This window comes from Marmota marmota, unplaced genomic scaffold, assembly GCF_001458135.2.
Source record: "Marmota marmota marmota unplaced genomic scaffold, marMar, whole genome shotgun sequence".
Taxonomy (NCBI): Eukaryota; Metazoa; Chordata; class Mammalia; order Rodentia; family Sciuridae; genus Marmota; species Marmota marmota.
The window spans coordinates 2,592,880-2,617,104 of NW_026000205.1; the positions used below are offsets into that span (position 1 = coordinate 2,592,880).

General features: G+C 44.1%; 1 protein-coding gene across 2 annotated transcripts; it reads right to left on the minus strand.

Annotated features, from left to right (window-relative positions):
• Positions 1-13,721: 13,721 nt before the first annotated feature.
• Positions 13,722-24,225, minus strand: LOC107151302 (sulfotransferase 2A1-like). Of its 2 annotated transcripts, none has more exons than XM_015496625.2 (6): positions 23,996-24,225; positions 22,737-22,945; positions 21,123-21,249; positions 17,778-17,872; positions 15,916-16,093; positions 13,722-14,008 (listed from the first exon to the last, which is right to left on the minus strand). In XM_015496625.2, the coding sequence occupies exons 1-6, from the start codon at positions 24,129-24,131 to the stop codon at positions 13,896-13,898; spliced, it is 858 nt and encodes a 285-aa protein (XP_015352111.1). In that variant the 5' UTR covers positions 24,132-24,225; the 3' UTR covers positions 13,722-13,895. The 2 variants fall into 2 exon arrangements, with proteins under 2 accessions (XP_015352111.1, XP_015352110.1); XM_015496624.2 differs by having other exon boundaries at positions 21,102-21,249.

Below are 24,225 nucleotides of genomic sequence, written 5' to 3' on the forward strand. Positions count from 1 at the left end.
ACACAGCAGAACAGGAAGCAGCTGCAGGAAGGTGACCAGGGTCCCTTCTCCAGGGGAAACAGATGCCTGAGCCTGTGGCACCTTCTCTGTCCCCAAGACACACCCACAGGACAAGGGTTTTCTAAGGTCTGCTCACTCCTTTACTTTTGGTTCATTTTTGACCACTTCTGAAAATGCTTCTAAATATTTTAAAGCTTCCCATTCTGTGTGGACCTGTGAGCCTCCCACAGAGCCCCGTGCATCTCTGTGCCGTTCATGGGCATTTTTTCTACACCAGCCAAGTACCTGCTAAAAGTGTGACAATCCAGTCAGTGTAAGTGGCACATCTGCAAACTCAGATGAGAGTATTTATTTAGTTGGGAACATTCAACATCCTCTCCATTTGCTATTTTGAAATATATACTTAGTTACTCTTCTCTACGGTTGCCACCCTGTGCCTCAGGTCACTGGAAGTCATTGCTGTTCCCAGCTGTACCCTGCACCCACCCACCAGGGCTGAGCTCATCCACAGGCCCTGCCTGTTACTCCAGCCCCTGACCCCTCACAATAGTCACCCAAAGTGGCACCTCACATTCATGTCACTTTGTCAGTCAAGAGGGAAGCCAGAAAGGTGGACCTAACTCTGGGATTAGTGCTCTCTGCCCCACCCCTTCTGATGGCTAGGTTTCTGGGAATTGAGGAGGTCCTGCAGCAGAAACCTCAGCAGCCCAGGAGGTGGCATAAGCCTTGGCACTCTGCCTTGGTTTGTGGAAGGGCCCTCTAGAGGTTGCCAGATGCAATAGTTTGGAAGATATGAAGAAAGAGCTTGGAGCTTGAGGAGGGTCTCACAGAAGCAAGGAAATGGAGGCCAAAGGCTCATCTCCTCTCAGTGACCTCCACAGCCTATGCTTAGACAGGGAACGTGAAGGGGAGACACTTAGGACCAGGGACGTCAGAGGGAGTGAGGATGTTGGGGTGTGGGCATTTGCTGGCTATGAGAGGGGGCTCACCTTCTGCAGCTCTTCATAACTCAGCAGCAGGACATTCTCCCTGTGTCTCATGGACATCCAGCCACGAATGTGCTCGATCCACGGTTCATAGGGCACTGTTGGCAGGCACAGGGGTGCAGGTTACACACTGCCAAAACAGGACTGGGCCATCCGTGTCACTCTACACACATTGACAGCTTAACTCACGTATTATCATCCCTTGGCCTCCGTCGTTCAGAGCTTGAGAGAAGCTGCCTTCTTTACAAAGCTCATGTTTTCTTGGTGTGACTAGGGAAAGCTGGGAATAGTGATATTTCAAGAAAGGTAAAGAGAGAAGCAAGCTGGTTTCAGAGACACCCAGGGAGGAGAGAGTTTGATGGTCAATAAGACCAGCCTTAATAAAGAGGGGAGGGAGCTAGATTGGACTAGGAATGAAGAGTGGAATTGGGGGTGTTAGGTGCAAGATAGGCTGAATAAGTTGTCTGCAGGGCATGCCAAACAAAGTTAGCTGCAGGATGACCTGGCTTCTCAATCCCTCTGTCTGGTACTTTATCACCTGTTTGCTTCAAGCCCAAATGCCCAAGACCCTGATCAAGGCTGAACGCTCAACCCCCTGCTCACTGCTAAACACTTAACCACCCTTGTGCCAATGAGGCAGCTTGCAGACCCAGAGACGCCATTAGATTTGGGCTATAAAAACTCCCTGTGCCTGTTCCTGTCTTTTATCATAAAGTTCATTCAGACTCAGGTGGGTAAAATTTTTAATTAAGCTTTTAACCAGCCTCTCCTCAGGAATTACCAACTCCTGGCTACCTCCACTCGAGACCTATGCTGAATGGACCAACATCATCTGGTTCCTGAAGTTATACTAGTCCTCTCTGTCCTCCTGTGGGGGCTCCTTACTTCCGTCCTCTGATTCGCCCACAACACCTGATCTCACCAGAAAGCAGCCAGAATGAGATGGCACCTACTCTCATTTAATAACAAAGAGGGGGGAATGTTGGGAGTTGCCCTGGCTCCAAAGACTAACTTCCCCATCCCACCTAGAAGAGCTGTCCAATGGTGAGCCCAGCTGGCTCACATGATCCTTACCCCCCACAATGAGACTAGCCCTGCTGGCTCACATGATCCTTACCCACCAATCAGAAAGCACCCTGTGCTAACTGTCAAACCATTAAACCATAAAAATGTCATAACTGTCAAACCACCCCCAGCTCTATAAATACGCAGAGCTGTTCCTCACTAAATGGGCATTTCTACGACGACAACGAGCCTTGTTCATTCTTTCGAACCTTGTTCGTTCTTCCAATTTTAATTTACATATAACAGCAAAATGCATTACAATTCTTAATTTGTTAGATCTTGGATGTCCATGGTCTGTACTGATCACCCATCAGCCAAGGGGAGGCTGGAGAGGCTGCTGATCACAGAGCACAGTGACATGCAGAGGGCTGGTGTCATTACCTAGCTACCCAGGACTCCTAGCAGTCCCCTGGATGTGAGCATTCATCGATGTATTCAGGCTCTGCTCCCAGCATAGGGCAACACTGACTTGGGTGCTTCCTGGTACCTGGCAGGAGGCTGTTATTGAGTGAGTATTGGCAGACATCTTTTTTTTTTAACTCAATAGTATGTTTTACTGTTGCATAAACCATTTAGTCAACTAGAACACTGTGATGTCTGTCATTTAAACACAGGATGCAATACATGAGTGTTAACGTATAAACAAATATTCAGTTATAAAGACATTTTGCATACATAGGTAAATGTAGGTTAAAAAAAATGCACTGTAAACTGAGCATGATGGTCCATGCTTGTAATCCAAGCAAATTGGGAAGCTGAGTAGTTTCAGAAGTATAAATTCAGCCTCAGAAACTTAGTGTGGTTTCAAGCAACTTAGCAAGACAAGTCTCAAAATTTGAAAAAGCAGGGAGACCGCTTAAGAATGTGGCTCAGTGTTTAATAATCCCTAAATTAAAATTGCAATCCAAAAAAAAATAAAGTTTAAAATATTACAATTCAGTGTTAAACATCAAAAAATAGATTCCTTATAATTTTTTCTCCAGTATTCAATAGTGAAAATAGTAATATTCGATTTAGAAAAAAAATTATATGCTTTCAAAGATGAGGTTTCTGCACTATGCATGTATGATATTTATGACTGATATTTCTACCAAATAACTTGATAATGCTTAATAAATTTAATCAAAATTAAAGACAACTACTTATTTTCTATATTTAAATGTGTTGTGTCTTTTACTGATCCTCATACACATCGAGGTATAGATAATGTATAGATAATGATTTTACTATACTCTCACAATTGTCAAGGTGTTTATTATAAATGTTTCATTGCTATATAAGGCATACATTTTGGACAAAATCTGTTCAATGTTCACTACTGGCATGAGTTTTCAGATGTTCAATGAGTTTAAAATTTGAATAAGTTTTGGAAATATTATTTAACTTTTTATGTTTTCTGGGCACAATGAATTCTCCAAAAATCAGTAGTGTTTAAGAAATATGTGGCTATGATTTTTTTTTCCCATTTGTATTCTCTCTAACCAGTATATATGCACAGATGCTGAGTATTGGTGAATAAATTTTGGAGGCATTGTCACATTGTCAATTTTCACATTTCAAAACTCTCTCTCTCTCTGCTATGGTTATTGTGGTGAGGATTAAATGTTGACCCTTTCTTAGAGGAATGGTACAATGGTCTCATTTGTAAAGCTTCTCTCCAGTGTGTTTTCTCTGATGACTAGTAATGTATGATATATAATTCAAAATGTTTCTACATTCTCTACATTTATATGTCTTCTTTCCAGAAAAAAATAGCCTAGTGGTGAAAAAGAATTGATTTCTTCTTAAAAGCTTTGCTACATTGTTTTCATTTGTAGGGGTTCTTTTCTGTATAAATTCTGTTGTTAATGAGGTTTAGTTTTTCTTTAAAAGTATTATCACTTTATTTACATTTCACATTCACCAGGGTGTCCTCTGCTGTGATGAATAAACTTTTATTTTTTATTAAAAGTTTTGCCACATTATTCACATTTGTAGGGCTATTCTTCATTGTGAGTTCTGCTGTGGTGAATAAGGCCTGTTTTAATGCTAAAAGCTTTGCTACATTCCTTACATTTGTAAGGCTTCTCTCCAGTGTGAATTCTGCTGTGGCAAATAAGACGTGATATTTGAGTAAAAACTTTGTCACATACTTTGCATTTGTGGGGCTTCTCTCCAGTGTGAGTTCTCCTGTGGTGAATAAAGCCAGTTTTTTGACTAAAAGCTTTGCCACACTCTTTACATTTGTAGGATTCTCTCCAGCATGAGATCTGGTGTGGTGAATAAGGACTATTTTTTGACTAAAAGCATTGCCACATTCTCTACATTTTTAGAGCTTTTCTCCAGTGTGACTTCTTCTTTGGTAAATAAGGTTTAATTTTTGACTAAAAACTTTATCATATTCTTCACATTTGGAGGGCTTCTCTTCAGTGTGAATTCTGCTTTGCTTAATAAAGATTGATTTTTCTTTAAAAACTTTATCACATTCTGCCCATTGATAGGGCATCTCTACAGTGTGGGTTCTTCTGTGGTACATAAAATCTTTTTATTTACTAAAAGCTTTGGCACATTGTTTATATTTATAGGTCTTCTCTCCAGTATAAATTCTCTGGTTTTCAACAAGGACTGATTTTTTTTTATATGACTTCTGGTGTTCACTCTCACTTGTTGTTTTCCATATTTTCTTTTGTTGTAAATCTTCAAGATCACAACTTCTATATTTCCACTTATCACATCATGAAATATATATTTCATGCCCTTTTCTGGTGAATATTCTTGGGTATGATTAGGAGTCATGGCCAGGAAGGCCATGTTTCTATAGTTCTCTAACATCACATCTCTATATAAGTTTTTCTGAGGAGACTGAAGGCATTCCCACTCTTCTTCAGTAAAATCAATGGCTACATCTCTGAATGTGAACAGTTCAAAAGATATGGTGCATATGGTGGTGCACACCTAAAATATCTTCTATTCTGAGGTCTAAGGCATGAAGTTCAAAATTTAAGGCCAACTGAAGAAATTGAGCAAACCCCATCTTTTCCTGGTTCTTCAGGTGTTGGGCCTGCTTAGGATCCTCAGATCCTGAAGAATGTATTTTCTTTGGTAAATATGGTCTTCCATTTCCAGATGGCACCTGGACCTGGCTCAACAAAACCAGGGAATGACTTGGAGATCCCCAGCAACGAACGACATGGATTCCTTGTTGAACTCTCCTGTCTGTTCCAAAAACTCTCTCGTGTTCTCTTATTCCAGCCACACTGCATCTGCCGCCGCTGCTCCCGCCGCCACCATCTAGCAAACATCTTTAAAAGCTGTAAATTGGGACACTCTAGTGTACATGCAGTTATAATTCCGGTTACACGTGGAATGTGGTTTTCTAAGATTATGACTTTAGCCAGTCATATTACTTCTGAATTCAGGTGAGGCTAATCTGCAGAATGGTCCACATCCTTGCACTCAAGAGTTGTCTGGCTGTGGCCACATGAGCATAAAAAATATGTGATAATCTCAGGACTCACCCAATCTACCCAGTGAGCACATACCCCAGTAAGGTCTAAAGGGGTTACCTGGGCACTTGGAAGGAGAGAAGCATGGATTGAACATTAGGCACTGACCTTGGCCTAGGAAGTGAATAAAGACTTGGGGAAGAGATGGAAGGGGAGGTGAGAGGACATGAGCCGCGAGCCCTCTCTCTCATTTAACAGTTTGTAACCCGCATCTGTCTCTATCCAGGGTGAGCGTTCCCAGGTGGGCACAGATGGAATCCACTTGGTATCACCATGGGAGTGAATCAGGCAGAAAATATCAATCAACCAGTGGGTTCCTAGAGAAGGAAAGAAAAGTGATGGTCACTCACTTCATCCTGGCTTGTGAACAAAACTTATGATAAAATACATGACATGCACTTTACCATCTGCCCATTTTAAGCATGCCATGGGGTGGTGCTGAGCAGTGTTCAGCATGTTCCTGCTGTTGCTCAGCCGATGTCCAGAAGCTTTTTGTCTGAAAAACTGAAACTCTCTGCTCCTTAACAACATTTCCCTACTAATTCCATCTTTCAGGCCCTGGAACCCACCATGGGGCTCTCTGTTTCTGTGAACTTGACTACACTTTGCCCCAGGGATTCCTATACTATTTGTCCTTTTGTGCCCATCAGACTGCACTTAGCATGAGTCCCAGTATTGACCTATATTGTAGAAGGAGTCAGCCTGTGTCCTGGTTAAGGCTGAATCTTACTCCATTGTATCAACTCGCCACATTTTGTTTACATGTTAAACTACCAGTGGATTTTTGGATGCTTCCAACCCTTGGCTCTTGGCTGAGATCCTTCTAATATGTCCCAACTTCCCTTGACTTTCTAACCTCATGTCCCTTCAAAGGTCATTGGCCCCAATCCTCGCACAGTTTGCAGTGCTCCTGCCCCATGCCCCTCTCCTGTAGGTGCATGACACATGTCCTTTCAATCCCTTGAATTTTCCAGGCTCTTTCTGATTCCCAGGCACTGTCCATGCTGACCCTCCTGCTCTAGAGTACCCCTCCACCATATGACCTCCATTCCGACTTTTCATTCCTGTTGAGCTGGTATTTCACCAATAGGTCTTCACAGGTCACCCTATTCCACACCCTTCTCCTGTGCCACCACACAAATGCCCAAATCTGCTTACGATTCACTCCTATACTCACTCTAATAATTCAGATGAACCCTGTTGAGCACATAGTCACTCTGTCCTAGACTGGATGCAAGTGGCCTGGGGCACTGCCCCTTCTTCCCCAAAGCAGGGCTCACTGGCATGGAGAGGGCAGGCCATCCATCTGCTGAGTAAGCGAGGAACACAGCCATCGCCTTTCCCATTGATGGTCACTGTTTTATTTCCTTCCCTGATTTGGGGTAGGTCACTAATACTGTGTCTTCATCCTTTATCACAAACTGAGCACATGCTTCTTTCAAAACTTCAGAACTAAAACCAAGCACAGGGAAAGGTATCCCTTCAAACCACAAGTAGCCATCTGTCATGGTGATGAGCTCTCTGTGCAAGGTGCAGGGGTTCCTGCTGTAGCCACCATTGGATGTTGGGGGAGGTACTGGGAGAATGGACTTTGAAGTAAAGTCAAAAGAATCATTAACTTTTCTTGTAGTCAAATTAACTGGGTGATTAAACAAAATTGTGACTGGTGATCAAAATTCTTGGCATTCAGCAATTTTGACTCATTCCGGGAAGGAAAGGATCAGGATGTGAGCATGAGTTCATGGACAGGACCCCATAGCAAGTGCTGCAAAATAACCCCACTGATGATTCCATGGGACCTGTTTATTTGCATATTGAAGAGTTTTCCAAATAGAAATTTTACATGAAATCAATAGATACAGTGTAAAAATAATAGCCTGGAAGGACTTCGTGGAACTGCCGATGGAACACTCTTGACTCTAAAGGACAAGAACCTGCTTCAGAGTCAGCAGACAGAGGGGTGGACTGTCACTGGACTCCAGGGTCCACTCCTCCCTTTCCTTCTGATTAACATGTGGGAGTGGGTTGCATGCTGTCAGGATTTAGGAACTCAGATGAGAGAATCTTCATATCTATCACATGAAAGATCCATCAAAGCTCTGTTTCATCCTTGGTTGAGAACTCTCAGTGCCCAGGGGACTCAGGGACCAACAGCTTCTAATAGTCAAGCAACCCGCCCATCCAGGGGGCCCATAGATAGCGACCTACTGATTCCAGGAATGCTGAAAGATGCACCTACATTTTTGTCAGTTCCCATGGGCTTCTGTCAGCTACAAGGAAAACCAGCTGAAAAATGATGTAAACCCCTCATTGAAGGCAACGGAGTTTCATGTAGATGTTGATGATCAGGAACAAAAACACTTTCCACTTTTCCTGCTGATTCCTGGGAGAATCAATAGACTGAGAACTTATGTGTTGAACTAGGAGCTGTGGACACTGAATCTAGATCTATGTGGCCACACACTGCTGTGTGCACCCTGGGGAGAATGACCAACAGTCGGGGCATGAGTATTCGTCTGGGTGAAGGCAGAGAGGAACTGAATCAGGCAAAGTTGCAGGTAGCAAAGAGCTCCCTTTTATAAAAGGGGAAACTGTTTCCTGAGTTTTGTTTCATTACTAGTATTGCCAAGTAATTCTGGAGAGTTATGGCAATCACGTGACCCTCTGAATGCTCAGTAGTTTTGGAGTGGTGACATGTGTCTAAACCACTGTGAACACTTAATACGTGTCTCCAGTTACACCGTCCCACCAACCCACCAGTTGAATGAGGGAGTGTGGACACCACCCAGGTGACAGAGTAAAATGGTGAGCTTTCTGGTGGTTTAGTGGTGCACTGTGGTGACACGTAATAGTTGGCTTCATTTTGACACAATCATACCCGCATGGGATGTCATTTGCTCCACTTCCGTCCCCAGTTTCTGTGATGTTCCTCCCCCACTTTTCCCTCCTCTATCCACTAGTATTTATGTACTTACGCTTTATAGGGATGCGTTAAGGTGGAGCCCACTGTGCTGTATTTATAATGCACACTGCATGGTTTTGTCCACTCCACTCTCCATTTTCTCACCTCCGTACCCTCCTACCCCCTCAGTCTTTTTCTTCTTCTCCACTGATATTCCCAATATGATACCAGAGCACCTGCCACACACACACACACACACACACACACACACACACCATTCTCACCTTTATTTTGACCTTCGTTTCCCATATGAGCCAAGTCATCTCACCCTTCACTTTCTGAGTTGGCTTATTTCACTCAGCATGACGTCCTCCAGTTCCATCTATTTACTGACAAATGCCATAATTTCATCTTTTGTTATGACTTAGTAATACTCCTCTGTGAATATACAACACATTTCCTTAATCCGTTCTCCTATTGATGGATACCTGGAATAGTTCCAAAACTGGGTTCTTGTGAGTTCTGCTGGTGTATACATTGAAGTGGCTGCATCACTACAGTATTCTGACTTTAGAGATGGATAAATGCCAAGGAGTGGGATTGCTGGGTCCCATGGGGTTCCATTCCTGGTCTTTGGGGGAATCTCCTTAGTTCTTTCCTGAGCAGCTGTACTAAGTTGCAATTCCACCACAATGTGTGAGTGGGCACTTTCCCCACATCCTCCCCAGCATTTATTATTTGTGTAAATGAAGATTGTCTTTCTCAGCAGAGTGAGATGAAATCTCAGTATAATTTTGATTTGCATTTCTGTGATTGCTAGAGAAGTTGAATCTGTGTGTGTGTGTGTGTGTGTGTGTACACACACACACACACACACACACACCTGGTATCCATTTGTGTTTGCTCTTCTCAGAAGTGTCCTTTCAGTTCTTTTGGTAAAATGGTTAATTTATTGGAGTGAGTCCGTGTGTCAGGATTGTAGTGACATTTATATATATTTCCTCTGATGCATACATGTCATAAATTTGTCACCAGTAGTGACCCAGTCATGCTCTCTGCTGGATCCCACAGTGTCACCTGAGTCCATGATCAGTAGTGAACTTCAGTCCATGCCCTGTCCTGGACTAGTGCTATGTCTGAGGGACAGCAGAGTCCAGCACCCACTGGCCTACCGTGAACTCTGTGTGGCAGTACCATTGTTCCTGGTGATAACCAAGTTCCTGTTCTATAAATGGAGAATGCTGGGTGACCCCTGAGTCAGTGCTACACTGGCCACAGTTATCCTAGTGCCCTCGAGGGCAGGCTGTGTATTGTCTTCAGTTATCCCTGGTGGCACGGGAGGCTCTGACTGTACAGCTACAATCTGTCCTTCCTGTCTAGTCCCTCTGCTGGGACTCTCTAAACATGTCACCCAGGAGTTTCCACAGGAACATAATGAAGTAGATGCCTGTACTTCATCTTTACAGAAAATTCACACAGAGTGGGCCAAAGATCTAGAGTAAGACCAGAAAATTTATAACTGCTATGAAAATCAGAGGGTCAAGTCTCCAACATAGAGTCACAGGCTTCCTCCATAAGACCCCTAAAATATAGGATATAAAACAAAGAATGAGCAAATGGAAAGACATCAAATTAAAAGTTCTGCACAGCAATGGAAGCAAGTAAGTGAAGAAAGATGCTAAAGAATGGGAGAGAATCTTCTCCAGCTACCCTTCTGACAGAATGTAGAAAGAACTCAGAGAAACTAATCTCCAAAAACCCAAATACACCAGGCAATAAGTGGGCAAATGAACTAAACAGGCATCTTTCAAAAGAAGAAATACAGATGGTCAAAAAATGTATCAAACCATGTTCTATATTCTGGGCAATCAGGGAAATGTAAATCAAAACTGCAAATCAATTTCATCTCACTCTAATTAGAATGTCAAGAATGAAGACTAATAATAAATTCGATGAGGGCCCGGGAGAAAGGAGCACCTATGCACTGTTGATGGAATTATAAATCAGCACAACCACTATGGAGCTAGGAATGGAGATTCTTCAATGTTAGGAATGGAGTCACCACGTGCCCCAGCTCTGTCACAGCTTGGTATTTACTCAAAAGAATTCCAGTCAGCATAGTAAACAGCAGTACACGCACCCCCTGGTTATGCCAGTGACACTCACAATAACCAAGTTAAGGGAAACAACGTGTCAAATGATGAGTGGATACAAAATGTGGTATATATACACCAGGAAGCTTTATTCAGCCGTAAAGAATTACAAAGTAATGTGATTTGCAAGAAAATGAATTCCAATGGAGAACAGCTTGTTATGTGAGATAAGTAAGACTCAGAAGGTCAGTGGTTGCACATTTTATCTCATATGCAGAAGCTGGAAAGGAAAAAGGAAATAGATGAGACAGTGGAGTCTTAAGAATGAACCCAGGGAGGGATGAAGGAGGGCAGGGGGAGAGGGAAGGGGTGTCTAGCAGTGAAACAGACCTGATTATGCTGTGTGCATGGTGTGTGCCACCTAGAACCCATCTCTTCCTGTGATCATCATGCACCAATAACATAGCAATGTAAAAAGGAAACGGGATCTTACTGAAGGTCATCACCCCACCAAGTGGCAGAGCTGCACTTGGTTCCCGTCTTCCATAGGAAACAACGAATCACAGCTCAGTGAAAATTGCCATTGATTCTCCCAGAGATGGAGGGAGCAGTGGGTCAGTTTTTATCTATTACAGAAGTGAAGATGTTGTTCCCAGTTTGCATTGAGAACATGGTGCAGTGAATCTGTCAATCCAGTGGAGACATGTGAGCGTCGTCATCAGATAGACCAAGGTGCCAATCCTGGAGATCCTTCTGTGCTAGCGGGCCCCTTAGCTAAATGTCCCCTTTTTATCTATGACAGGGGTTGTTTGATACCTGTGTTTCATAGATGAACAGCACAGAAGGAACGTAGGTATTCAACCTTGATGGGTGTGTGTTGATTTTTGTTGTGATGTTCATGGGGACTGATTCAGGGCGTCATGTGAGGTAGGCAAGAGCTTTACCCCTGCATTACATCACAAGCACTGAGTATTCCATATTTTGAGATGGAGTCTTACAAACTGCCCAGAGTGACCTCTAAAATGCAATCCACCTGCCTCAGTCATATAGTAGCTGGGACACAGGCCTGAACCCCAACCTCTGGCTGAGTACTTATTCACTTTGAAGGTTGAACATCTGAACATATAACACACAGAAATTCCTGAAACTCCATGGATTTGAATTTTTGAGTGGGCCTTCCTCTCAAATTACCTCCAGAGCTGAGGAGAAGCCACCCTCTTGCAACCCAGGTGGCCTTCCTGCCATTCCTCAAACATCCCAAATGTGTTTCCATTTCAGGTCACTTATATGTTGGCTCGGTCTGCCATAACTGTTCCTGAAAGATGGCAGATGGTTCTCTCTCCCTCTCTCCATTCTTCATGTCGTAGGAAAGCCCTGTCAGTGGCTCAGAAGGGCCCTTCTTATCACTATCTAAAATGGGGACTCTGACGACTCTGTCTCTCCCCTCACCGTGACGTGATACTCCACAGTGGGTGTCTCTGCCTGACTCCACATTCTACATTTGATCCTGATCTACGTTGACATTCATTTCTGTGAATGTGGGGTTATTATCTTTCTCCTCATCGGCACTGCATACTCTAGGACGGGGGGACTTGGCTTTAACCATCTACCTCCAGTCAGACAAGACACTCCCTGAAAATGGGCACATCACCAACCGCCGTTGGCTGAATTCACAGGCCAGGCCTTCCTCAGAGATTTGGTGTGAGGAACTTGGGACTCTTTATGGACAGAGCATTCAGGCCCAAACAGGGCAGCTGTGGAGCTGTGAAGAAGAATGACTGTTGCTGCCCCTGAGCCTAGTGCCCGTGACCTGCTCTGTGATCCTCATAAGTAATGTCTGATGTTCACGCCTGCCAGAGAGTAGGCGAGAATGATTTCCAACGTCTTTTCTGTGGCTAACCTTCATGACTGTGTGTTTTCACCAGTTAGTTCTTCCCATTAGAACTTCTGGATCTGAAGACTTGAGAGCCAAGTTTAGCCCTTGCTGGAAATGATGTCCGAGATGTCCAGTTGCCCAGCTCTGCTGCACTGATAACAGTGTGAAAAGCCTTGTTGGTGGGCGGTGGGATAACCCTTACCAATGCCTTTGTGTTCACAGGTGGAGGGTGGGATTTACAAATTGCTCAGGGAAAAACATAATAAAATACAATTATTGTGCTTAGATTACGTTTGGTTTGATAGAAAATCCAGGGACTCTGTCATGGTGACCTTGAACATTGATGTGGTTTGTCACTATCTTATGTAGATTTCAAGACCTTTGAGTATAGACTGAGGAGTAAGGTGCAGAAGACTAATACTACATAGCTCTGCTGCATGACCTCCAAATTTAGTGAATTGTACAGTGAACTAAAATCAGTCAGAGGTAGAGTTTATTTGGACTTTACCTTCATTACAAGATTATGGAGAAAAATTTCCTAACACCTACCAGGGGCCAATGAGTGAACAGTCCAGTTCAGTTCTAAATGTATCCTAGAAAACTCGTACCTTTGGTTGTGTCATGCTTGCCAAATAGTGCTTTAAATATGGGGAAATTGGTGAGGGGGAAACCCAGGGTCACTTATAGGAGAACAGGAAACTGTGTCCCAAGTCTCAGTCAATTCCTAACCACTCATTACACCTCAGCTCAGATAAAACCATGTGGTAAATGCTGAGTAGAAATGAGAACACAGAATATATTGTTCCTTTCACCACTGATATAAGTTTTAAAAGTCCCAGACAGAGCAATTGTAATTTATTATGTAAACACCACCAGGAAGGAAAATAAACTAGTCTGGAAATCACACTCCTCCAGATCCTCATCACAACACAATCTGGAGATGCACGTAAAGAAAAGGAACCCTAGGTGCTGCTACATTGTATTTCTTGTTTTAAGAATGAGAGACAATTGTGGGTGATATTCATCTTACATTGGTAGGCTTCTGTCTGTATAAAATTATACATGATTCTTTAAATGCCAGGATGTGACAAAGTAAATAGGGAAATTCCAGTCATTTTTACATGCAAGTTGAGAGAAGCAAAATACAGGCTCAGAATGAAAAACAGGTTTTAAATTCTGTCAGAGCTTTGTAGGTTCACATAGGATTGGTTTCATGCAGAGAAACCCACCCATGTGTGGAAGTTTATTTCCCTTCCTGATCCCCCTTCCCCACATGCCCCTCCCCCTCCATTCTCCTCCTCTAACCAACTAGAATTCTTTTTGCTCCTTAATTTTCTTATATTTCATTGGTTCTTTATGTTATCCTATCCTCCCCACCCCTCTTTTCCTACAGACATGATTTTTATGTGAAGAACCCCTCAGTCCTGAGCATGTCCCAGGACAGGAAAACCACACAGTGTCCATGGAAGATCCTGGACCTGTTAGAGGTTACTCCCATGGGAACAGCTCTTTGGGGAAACCCGCCATCTTCTCCTGGTAAACTTTATCCAAGGCTTCAGCTTGGGCCACTGTGAGGTGATTCTTCCAGTCCCCAGAGATGCCTGGAAAAGATGAAGTAGACGCAGATCAGATCTAGGGAGAGGTCTTAAGATGGCGACCTCCTCCCTGCTCTGTCAGGACAGCAAAGTGACCCCTGGGTCATTGGTGAGGCCTTCTCCCCTGGCCACCATGCGCATTTCCCCTTCTACCTGTCTGGAAAGCGTGTCCTGACTGCCCTTCTCTCCCAAACCATCCTGCACAGAATCCACAAGCAGCGATCCTGACTATAAATCAGAACATCTGGACTGGAACTAAGTCTGACCACTTGTTTTTTGAGCACTTTGGCCCAAGCTGACAAAATTTCTGACCTGGGTGATGAGAGCAGGTCACACCTAGTCTCTCTGCTTTGGCCAATCCCAGTGATCATACCTTCTGCACAAGGAACCCATATTGATCCCTTGCCAAACCCAGTGGCTCCAGTCCCTGGGGGCTCAGAGTCTCCCAGGACGTCCACTCTCCTTCAGCCAAGTTCCTTGGTGCTTTGAGGCTCCAGGTATAGGGTCCTTGTTGGTTGGGACTCCATCCCTGGGACTGCCCATTTGCTCTCACGGTTCCATGACACAGTCTTCTGATTCAGCTTCAGACTTGCCAGGCTGCACCCCTCCTCAGGGTGTTTACCTTTCCTGCTCCTGACCCCAGAGTGCTGTCCTAGCAGACACCTTCACCTCTGTCCATTGGCCTCACTCATATGTTTACTCCATTGCAGTGACTCAGTGGGGCTCTCAGCTCAGAACTGTACATCTCCATCCTCGTTCATAGCAATGATCAAACCTGAGATGTTCTGTGTACTTCCTTTTTGAATGTGCATAAGGTATGCACTTCTAACATATTAGGGTATGAAATCATTTTCACAAATTGCCTAAGAATTACTGCTCAAAGGAATTATACCGTATATGCTCAATAAATATTTTTTGACAGGATTGATAAAGAATGAGGAAGAGACTAGCATAATACCCTACTTTACAGACAAGGATTTTAAAAAAATTCCCTGGAGGGGATACCCAGTGACAGACTGGTGGTGGTGACATGGGTCCTAAAGATATGGACATGATTCTTATCCTTTACTTATGTGATTACAGCATTATGCATCATATACATTAATTTTCACATAGCAGACTGATCTAATAAATTAATAAAAATACAACAATTGGTAACCCAATGTAAGATGTGCATGTAAACAATACACTCAGATGAATATAAAGTAGCAGCATATGTCATATGTCGTGACTGTCCTAATACCACACACGACTCCCATTTTTATAGTTATCTTCATTAGTAGAACAATCTATACTGATTTTTTCTTGGAAGCCTTGGCTCCTCCCCAAGACCCATCACCATCCCTGTTTTATGGCTCTGGGTTCCAGGCTCACTGGGTGGCAGGAATCCTGACCTCCTGAATATCCCTTGAAGTACTTAGTATATTGATTCCATGGGTCACCCTTTCAGATCCATGTGAACTGGAGGAATATGGCAAAACAGGTCCTGCCGCTACTTGGAGTAGACATTTTCAATAGGCCTGAACCCAAGGGTGGGGACATGATTCGTCTTTCCTCACAGGAAGGAGGCCTTACAATGTCTCATAGCAAATGCCCTCCTCTCCACTCTCTCCAGTCGTGTCTTTCTTTGTGTATCTCTCTCTTTAGGGCAGTGCTCTGTGGTAAGTCACCAGTGGAGTGGCCCAGACTCCACCATCTCCAGAACCCCCCTCCTCCCCAAGAAGGGGTCAACCTTCTCCAGGTACCTGCAGCCCATCCCAGTCCCATGAACACAGTTTTCCTGAAGGGCACGAGAGGCTTTCTGGGCCATGAAGGATTCAAGTTGAAATGTCCCAACACCTGCATTCTCAGTGCCGGGGGTAAACACAGGAATGCCCACGTAGTCTAACCCATTCTGAAACCAGGGCATTTACCTTTTCTTGTAATTAAGAAAGGCTTAGTAAATAAAGCTTCAGGCAACGTTTCAAAGTTGGACATCTTGTTTTGTTTCATGACTTGGAAGGAGCTGTTCTTGAGGACGGAGTCCAGTTCTTCTGGACTCAACTTCTTTCCCAGGAACTGACAGATCCTCTCTATGGCGCTTCTTGGGTCCTACATGTGAACATGAAGAGGGAAGCTGTGAACGGCAGGACAGCAGGACTCGGAGGATGGGAAGGGGTGTTAGGAGGGCTGTGGGAGGAAGAGGAGGGGAATGACATCAGATGGGAGAAGCCAGCTGGGGACGCCAGAGCAGGGAGGCAGAGACAGGGCCAGCAGAGGGCGTGAGGTGTGTGGTGATGTGGAGATCACAGGGGCTTCCCAGGAGGCTGAGTCAGGACACCCCAAAGGCAGGGGCTGGGGTTTCTAAGGAGACGCCTGAGATTTCAAGATAAGGCAGGGAGACAAAGTCCCCAAAGGCTAATCCTCTCCCCAAGTGATCCTGCGTCCCTTGACTGACACTTAATAACACACTGGGCTTTACAGTGTCTCCTTAACTTGACCCCATGATTATGGATGGGTTTTCCTGGGAGATCACAGCAAGGAAACAGGTCATTATGAGAAGAAGGGATTTCCTTGGAGACCTAGAGCTCCTGTCAGCACCATTGTCCTTTATTATAGCCATGTTTTCAGGAGCCCCAGTCACTGAGTGACAAGAAGACCCAACTGTGGCAATAATGGAAGAACATGCTGTTGGTTGGAGAGGAGAATCCCAGGCAGTGTGCAGCTTGCTGCTGAGGTGGCTGACGTGGCACCAAGGCTCCTCCCTCAGGACCGGCCTCATGCTGAGGACACAGCAGAACAGGAAGCAGCTGCAGGAAGGTGACCAGGGTCCCTTCTCCAGGGGAAACAGATGCCTGAGCCTGTGGCACCTTCTCTGTCCCCAAGACACACCCACAGGACAAGGGTTTTCTAAGGTCTGCTCACTCCTTTACTTTTGGTTCATTTTTGACCACTTCTGAAAATGCTTCTAAATATTTTAAAGCTTCCCATTCTGTGTGGACCTGTGAGCCTCCCACAGAGCCCCGTGCATCTCTGTGCCGTTCATGGGCAGTTTTTTCTGCACCAGCAGAAAAATAACGTTAGGCTAAGTACCTCCTCAAAGTGTGACGATCCAGTCAGTGTAAGTGGCACATCTGCAAACTCAGATGAGAGTATTTATTTAGTTGGGAACATTCAACATCCTCTCCATTTGCTATTTTGAAATATATACTTAGTTACTCTTCTCTACGGTTGCCACCCTGTGCCTCAGGTCACTGGAAGTCATTGCTGTTCCCAGCTGTACCCTGCACCCACCCACCAGGGCTGAGCTCATCCACAGGCCCTGCCTGTTACTCCAGCCCCTGACCCCTCACAATAGTCACCCAAAGTGGCACCTCACATTCATGTCACTTTGTCAGTCAAGGGGGAAGCCAGAAAGGTGGACCTAACTCTGGGATTAGTGCTTTCTGCCCCACCCCTTCTGATGGCTAGGTTTCTGGGAACAGACAAGGTCCTGCAGGCAGAGAACTCAGCAGGCCCAGGGGGTGGCATAAGCCGTGGCACTCTTCTGGGTTTGTGAGAAGGCCCTTTAGATGATGCCAGACTCAATAGTTTGGAAGATATGAAGAAAGATCTTGGAACTTAGGGAGGGTCTCACAGAAGCTGGAAAATGGAGGCCAAAGGTCATCTCCTCTCAGTGACCTTCACAGCCTATGCTTTGACAGGAAACGTGAAGGGGACACCCTGAGGACCAGGGACATCGGGGAGAGAGAGGATGTTGGGATGCTATAGGTGCCGACTATGAGAGGGGGCTCACCTTCTGCAGCTCTTCATAACTCAGCAGCAGGACGTTCTCCCTGTCTCTCATGGACATCCAGCCCCGAATGTGCTCGAACCATGATCCATAGGGCACTGTGGGGCAGGCACAGGGGTGCAGGTTACACACTGTCAAAACAGGACTGAGCCATCTGTGTCACTCTACACATATTGACAGCTTGATTCACGTATAATTGATAAATGCTGCTGAAAATAAGTAATGCAATAGAGAAGGGGACCTTTTCTGAATTCATTCTATGGAACTAGTAGCATACTGATACCCAACTGGGAAACACAGATTAAGTAAGAAAACAACAGACCAATATTCCTGCTGAACATAGATACAGAAGAGCTTATTAAAATTTCAGCAAATCCTATTCAGCATTAAGATTATACTCAGGACATGTTGTGTTCAGACTTTAGGATTGTACATCAAGAGATGTTGATTTCCATCCAGGGATGTACGGTTGGGTCAACACAGGCAAATCCATAAATGTATTTCACCACATCAATAGAATTTGCCTTGACAGAGGAACTTGGCTGAGCATCATGAGGGCTGTGTGTGACAAACCCCAAGCCAACATCATGCTAAATGGGGAAAATCTGGAAGCATCTCTCCTAATATCAGGAACAAGACAAGGATGTCCACTTTCACCACTGCCATTCAACAGAGCTCTAGAGACTGGAGCCAGAGGTGTTGGCAGAGAAGGGAATCAAAACCTCACCAGTGGGAAAGAAAGAAGCCGCGTTATCACTGTTCGCAGGTGATAGGAGGCTCTGCTGTGAACACCCAAGAACCTTTCCCAAAAAACTCCTAGAACTGATCAATTGAGGAAAATAGCAAGACAAAAAAATCAACATTAATAAACAAGCACTTTTCTTCATCACGAGAATGAATCTGCTGAGGAAGAATTCAAGAATGCAATTCCTTTCACAAAGGTTTCAACAAATACCCAGGTAGTGGAATGTGATGGTGCATGCCTATATCCCAGATACTCAGGAGGCTGAGGCAGGAGGATCGAGAGTTCAAAGCCAGCCTCAGCAACTTAGGGAAGCCCTCTCTCTAGATAAAGTATGAAAAGGGGCTGGGGATGTGGCTCAGTCATAGAGCACTTGACTAGCACCTGCAGAGCCCTGGGTATAATCCCCAGTGCCATAGAATAATAATAATAATAGTAATGCTGAAGTTATCATGTTTTAAAGTCTAACCAGTCTCAAGTCATACTGAAGAGGTATAGTAACAAAAAAGTTTGCTAATATCAAAACATTCACTGAGATCAGTAGATTAGAATAGAAGACTCAGAGACAGACCCACACAGATGGAGTCAAATGATCCTCAAGAAAGACACAAAAAGCAAATTTTGGAGAAAACAAACCCTATTTAATAAATGGTGCTTGGAAAACTGAACATCTACAGGTAGAAGAATGAAGCTAAATCCTGCAGAAAAATCAACTCCAAGTGGATCAAAAAACAGGAATTAGACCATAAACACCGAAACTACTAGTGGAAATCATAGTGCCTATCCTCCGACCTGTAGGTGCAAGCGTTACTTCTGTAAGACTCCTAGTGTTCAGGAAAGGCCGGGAGTTGATAAATGGAGAGGCTCAAGTTGAAAAGCTTGTGCACATTGAGGAGATGACACAGAGAGAGAGGGCTCACAGAAGGGAGCAAAACCTTTTCCAGCCAATTTTTCTTACAGAAGATTAACATGCAGAACATAAAAAGAACTCAAAAATAAGTTTGTTATGATTATTTCTTTCTTCTAATTAGTTATACATACAGTAGAATGCATTTTGATTCATTGTACACAAACGGAACACAACTTTTCATTTCTCTGGTTGTGCAGGAAGTAGAGTCCCACCACGTCTGCACTCACACATGGACTTAGGGTAATGATGTCCATCTCATTCCACTGTCTTTCCTGCCCTCATGTCTCCTCCCCTGCTTTTCCCAATCAAAGTTCCTCTATTCTTTCGTTGACCACCGCCCTTGTCCCTTTTGGTTCAGGATCCACTCATCACAGAGAACATTTGGCCTTTGTTTTTTTAGGATTGGCTTACTTTACATACCATGATATTCTAAACCTCCATCCATTTACCTGCAGATGCTATGATTTTATTCTCTATTAATGCGGAGTAATAGTCCATTGTGTATAAGTGCCACAGCTTCTTTATCCATTCATCTGTTGAAGGGCATCTATGTTGCTTCCAAGTTTATCTATCGTGAATTGAGCTGGTATAAATACTGATGTGGCTGTGTCACTATAGTCTGCTGATGTTAAGTCCTCTGGGTAAAGACCAAGGAGTGGAATAACTGGGTCAAATGTGGTTCCATTCCAAGTTTTCTAAGGAATCTCTATACTGCTTTCCAGAGTAGTTGCACCAATTTGCAGTGCCACCAGCAATGTATGAGTGTGCCTTTTCCCCTTACCACCTCCTACCACACTTCTTCTTGCTTGTATTTTTGAAAATTGACATTATGACTGGAGTGAGATGAAATCTTAGAGTAGTTTTGATTTGCATTTCTCAACTTGCTGAACATTTTTTTCATGTATTTGTTGATTGATTGTATATCTTCTGAGAAGTGCCTGTTTGGTTCCTTAGCCCATTTATTGATTGGGATAAGACCAAAAAACTTAACACCAAAAACCAAATAACCAAATCAACAGATGGGAAATCACAATCATTTCTCAAAAGAAGAAATACAATGGCCTACAATTGTATGAAGAAAATTTCAACTTCTTTAACAACAAGAGAAAAGCAAATAGAAACTACATGGAGATCGTGTCTCTCTCCAGTTACAATGGCAATCATAAAGAACACAAATAGGAATAAACACTGGGAGGGACTGAGTGCAAAGGAGCACATACACACTATCGGGATTGGAGATTAGTACAACACCATGGATATCAGTCTGAAGTTTCCTCAAAAGACTAGGAATGGAGCCAGCATGTGCCCTAATCATAGAACTCCTTGGGATCCATCAAAACAAAGATAGCACACTATAGCAACACATGCCCCCCAGGTGGATAGCAGTTCAACTCCCAGCAGCTGAGCTATGGGACCAGCCTCGGTGTCCACTGATGAATGGATACAGAGAATGTGGTTCATACACAATGGATTTTACTCATCATAAAGAAGGACTAAATTATGTCACTTTGAGGAAAATGGATGGAACTGGAGACCAGCATGCTGACTGAAACAAGCCAGACTCACAGAGTCAAGGGTTGTCTGCTTTCTCTCATATGTGGAAAATACGCAGAAGAAGAATAAAATAGATATACCAAAAAACAAGAGAAAGACCAGCAGAATAGAGGACACAGACATGTATGTGAAGAACACTCACCGTTTCCTTGGATGAACCATTGAAAATACTGTTCCAGTGACTCTGGTTGCTTACATAGTTTCATCATAGACCCATGATAATAACCTGACACAAGAACATCTTTGGGATTTCTCATGATATATATCACCTTAAATTAGGGAAAATGAGAAAATGAAAAATCAGTCTCAGTCAGTCATTTCCCCACCTTGATCTTGATCTTTCCCTGGGCAGTTCTTCCTTAATCTTTATTAAACATGATGGATTCCTTTAATAAAATATTATAGCGTTCATTCACCAAATACACATCTTAACGTTCCTATTACATGGTCATGTGCCAGGAGTAGAGGGGGAAGACCTTGTCTCTTCTTTCTGGGATGCTTGTCTACTCTTCCTGGGAAGCTGCTGGAAAGTTTTAAATGGTAAGTGGTGAGGGGTGTGTGTGCTTTCCCACAATGATCACTAACAGCACACTGGATTAATAAATTATGGAATATTCAGATTCATAGCACATACAGCATTCCCACACTCAAGACCATTGATGAGTCTCACATGTATGACATCCAGACAGTATGCAAGCATTTATAGAAAATTCAGGAATAAGCAAAAGTAATCTGTGGCTGTAAGTCTAGGGAGTTTGCCCTCAGGTGGTGGGCACTGATGGTAGACGGAGACTTTCTGGATTATAGAAATGTTGTACATCTGGTCTGCATGATAGTTGACCTACTGTGGGCATTTGTTCATATGAAGAGACTCTTGTTTACGATTAGTGAACACACACACACACACACACACCACCTGGTACTTAATCATTAGAAACTAACTTTGTATTTGCGCCAACTTTCTTGGAGTTGTTATTGGAGGACTTATGTCGCTACAGGCCTCAGTTTTCTCAGGCAGAGGCTAAAGGAATCCAACAGGAGACATGCAAATAGGTCTATTGGAGCAGCCTCATTGTTAGGCACTTTGTGACATTTCCAAGACACTTGGTTATCATTCTATGATCTTGGCATCATTTAAACTTAAAACATGAAAAAAATCAGAAGTCAACCTTAAGAAAGGATCTTCCTAAATATAGTCTTTGGCATGTAAGATCTTGGATAACCACTGTCTGTGCTGATCATCCATCAGCCATGGGGAGGCTGGAGAGGCTGCTGATCTCAGAGCACATTGACGTGGTAATGACGCAAGCCCTGACTCCTAGCAGTCCCCTGGATGTGAGCATTCATCAGTGTATGCAGGCTCTGCTCCCCACATATGGGCAACACTGACTTGGGTGCTTCCTCGAACCTGGCAGGAGGCTGTTATTGAGTGAGATTGGCGGACATGTGTAAGAGCTGTATGCAGGAACACTCTAGTGTAGATGCAGTTATAATTCTGGTTACACATGGAATGTGGTTTTCTAAGATTCTGACTTGAGCCAGTCGTATTACCCCTGAATTCAGGTGAGGCTAATCTGCAGAATGGTCCAACATCCTTGCACTCAAGAGTGGTCTGGTTGTGGCCACATGAACCTAAATAATATCTGGGAATGGCTGTCTCACCCAATCCACCCAGTGAGCACACACCCCAGCAAGATCTGCAGGGTGACCTAGGCACATGGAAGGGGAAAGCATGGGCTGAACATTAGGCACTGACCTTGGCCTTGGAAGTGAATAGAGACTTGGGGAAGAGATGGAAGGGGAGGTGAGAGGACATGAGCCGTGGACCTTCTCTCTCATTTAACAGTTTGTAACCCACATCTGTCTCTATCCAGGGTGAGCGTTCCCAGGTGGGCACAGATCGAATCCACTTGGTATCACCATGGGAGTGAATCAGGCAGAGAATTTCAATCATCCAGTTGGTTCCTAGAGAAGGAAGGAAAAGTGATGGTCACTCACTTCAACCTGGCTTGTGAACAAAACTTATGATAAAATACATAACATGCACTTTACCATCTGCCCATTTTAAGCATGCCATGGGGTGGTGCTGAGCAGTGTTCAGCATGTTCCTGCTGTTGCTCAGCCGATGTCCAGAAGCTTTTTGTCTGAAAAACTGAAACTCTCTGCTCCTTAACAACATTTCCCTACTAATTCCATCTTTCAGGCCCTGGAACCCACCATGGGGCTCTCTGTTTCTGTGAACTTGACTACACTTTGCCCCAGGGATTCCTATACTATTTGTCCTTTTGTGCCCATCAGACTGCACTTAGCATGAGTCCCAGTATTGACCTATATTGTAGAAGGAGTCAGCCTGTGTCCTGGTTAAGGCTGAATCTTACTCCATTGTATCAACTCGCCACATTTTGTTTACGCGTTAAACTACCAGTGGATATTTGGATGCTTGCAACCCTTGGCTCTTGGCTGAGATCCTTCTAATATGTCCCAACTTCCCTTGACTTTCCAACCTCGTGTCCCTTCAAAGGTCATTGGCCCCAATCCTCGCCCAGTTTGCTGTGATCCTGCTCCATGCCCTTCTCCTGTAGGTGCATGACACATGTCCTTTCAGTCCCTTGAATTTTCCAGGCTCTTTCTGATTTCAAGTCCACGCTGACCCTCCTGCTCTACAGTACCCCTCCACCACATGACCTCCATTCCAACTTTTCCTTCCTGTTGAGCTGGTATTTCACCAGTAGGTCTTCACAGGTCACCCTATTCCACACCCTTCTCCGTGCCACCACACAAATGCCCAAATCTGCTTAGGATTCACTCCTATATCTCACTCTAATACCTCAGACGACCCCTGCTGAGCACTTATGTCACTCTGTCCTAGTCTGGATGCAAGTGGCCTGGGGCACTGCCTCTTCTTCCCCAAAGCAGGGCTCACTGGCATGGAGAGGTCAGGCCATCCATCTGCTGTGTAAGCGAGAAACGCAGCCATCGCCTTTCCCATTGATGGTCCCTGTCCTGTTTCCTTACCTGATTTGGGGTAGGTCACCAATACTGTGTCTTCATCCTTTATCACAAACTGAGCACATGCTTCTTTCAAAACTTCATAGCTAAAACCAACCACAGGGAAAGGTAACCCTTCAAACCACAAGTAGCCATCTGTCATGGTGATGAGCTCTCTGTGCGAGGTGCAGGGGTTCAAGCTGTATCCACCATTGGATGTTGGGGGAGGTACTGGGAGGCTGGACTTTGAAGTAAAG

Bases quoted from the DNA above. Each gene is read 5' to 3' on its own strand.
- LOC107151302 (XM_015496624.2), bottom strand. From the start codon at position 24,131: ATGACAGATGGCTACTTGTGGTTTGAAGGGTTACCTTTCCCTGTGGTT. The intron at 22,946-23,995 runs GTAAGGAAACAG...TTCCTTCTCTAG, and splicing joins GGTGACCTACCCCAAATCAG to GAACCAACTGGATGATTGAA. The intron at 21,250-22,736 runs GTCAGTGCCTAA...CCCTAATTTAAG, and splicing joins TATTCACTTCCAAGGCCAAG to GTGATATATATCATGAGAAA.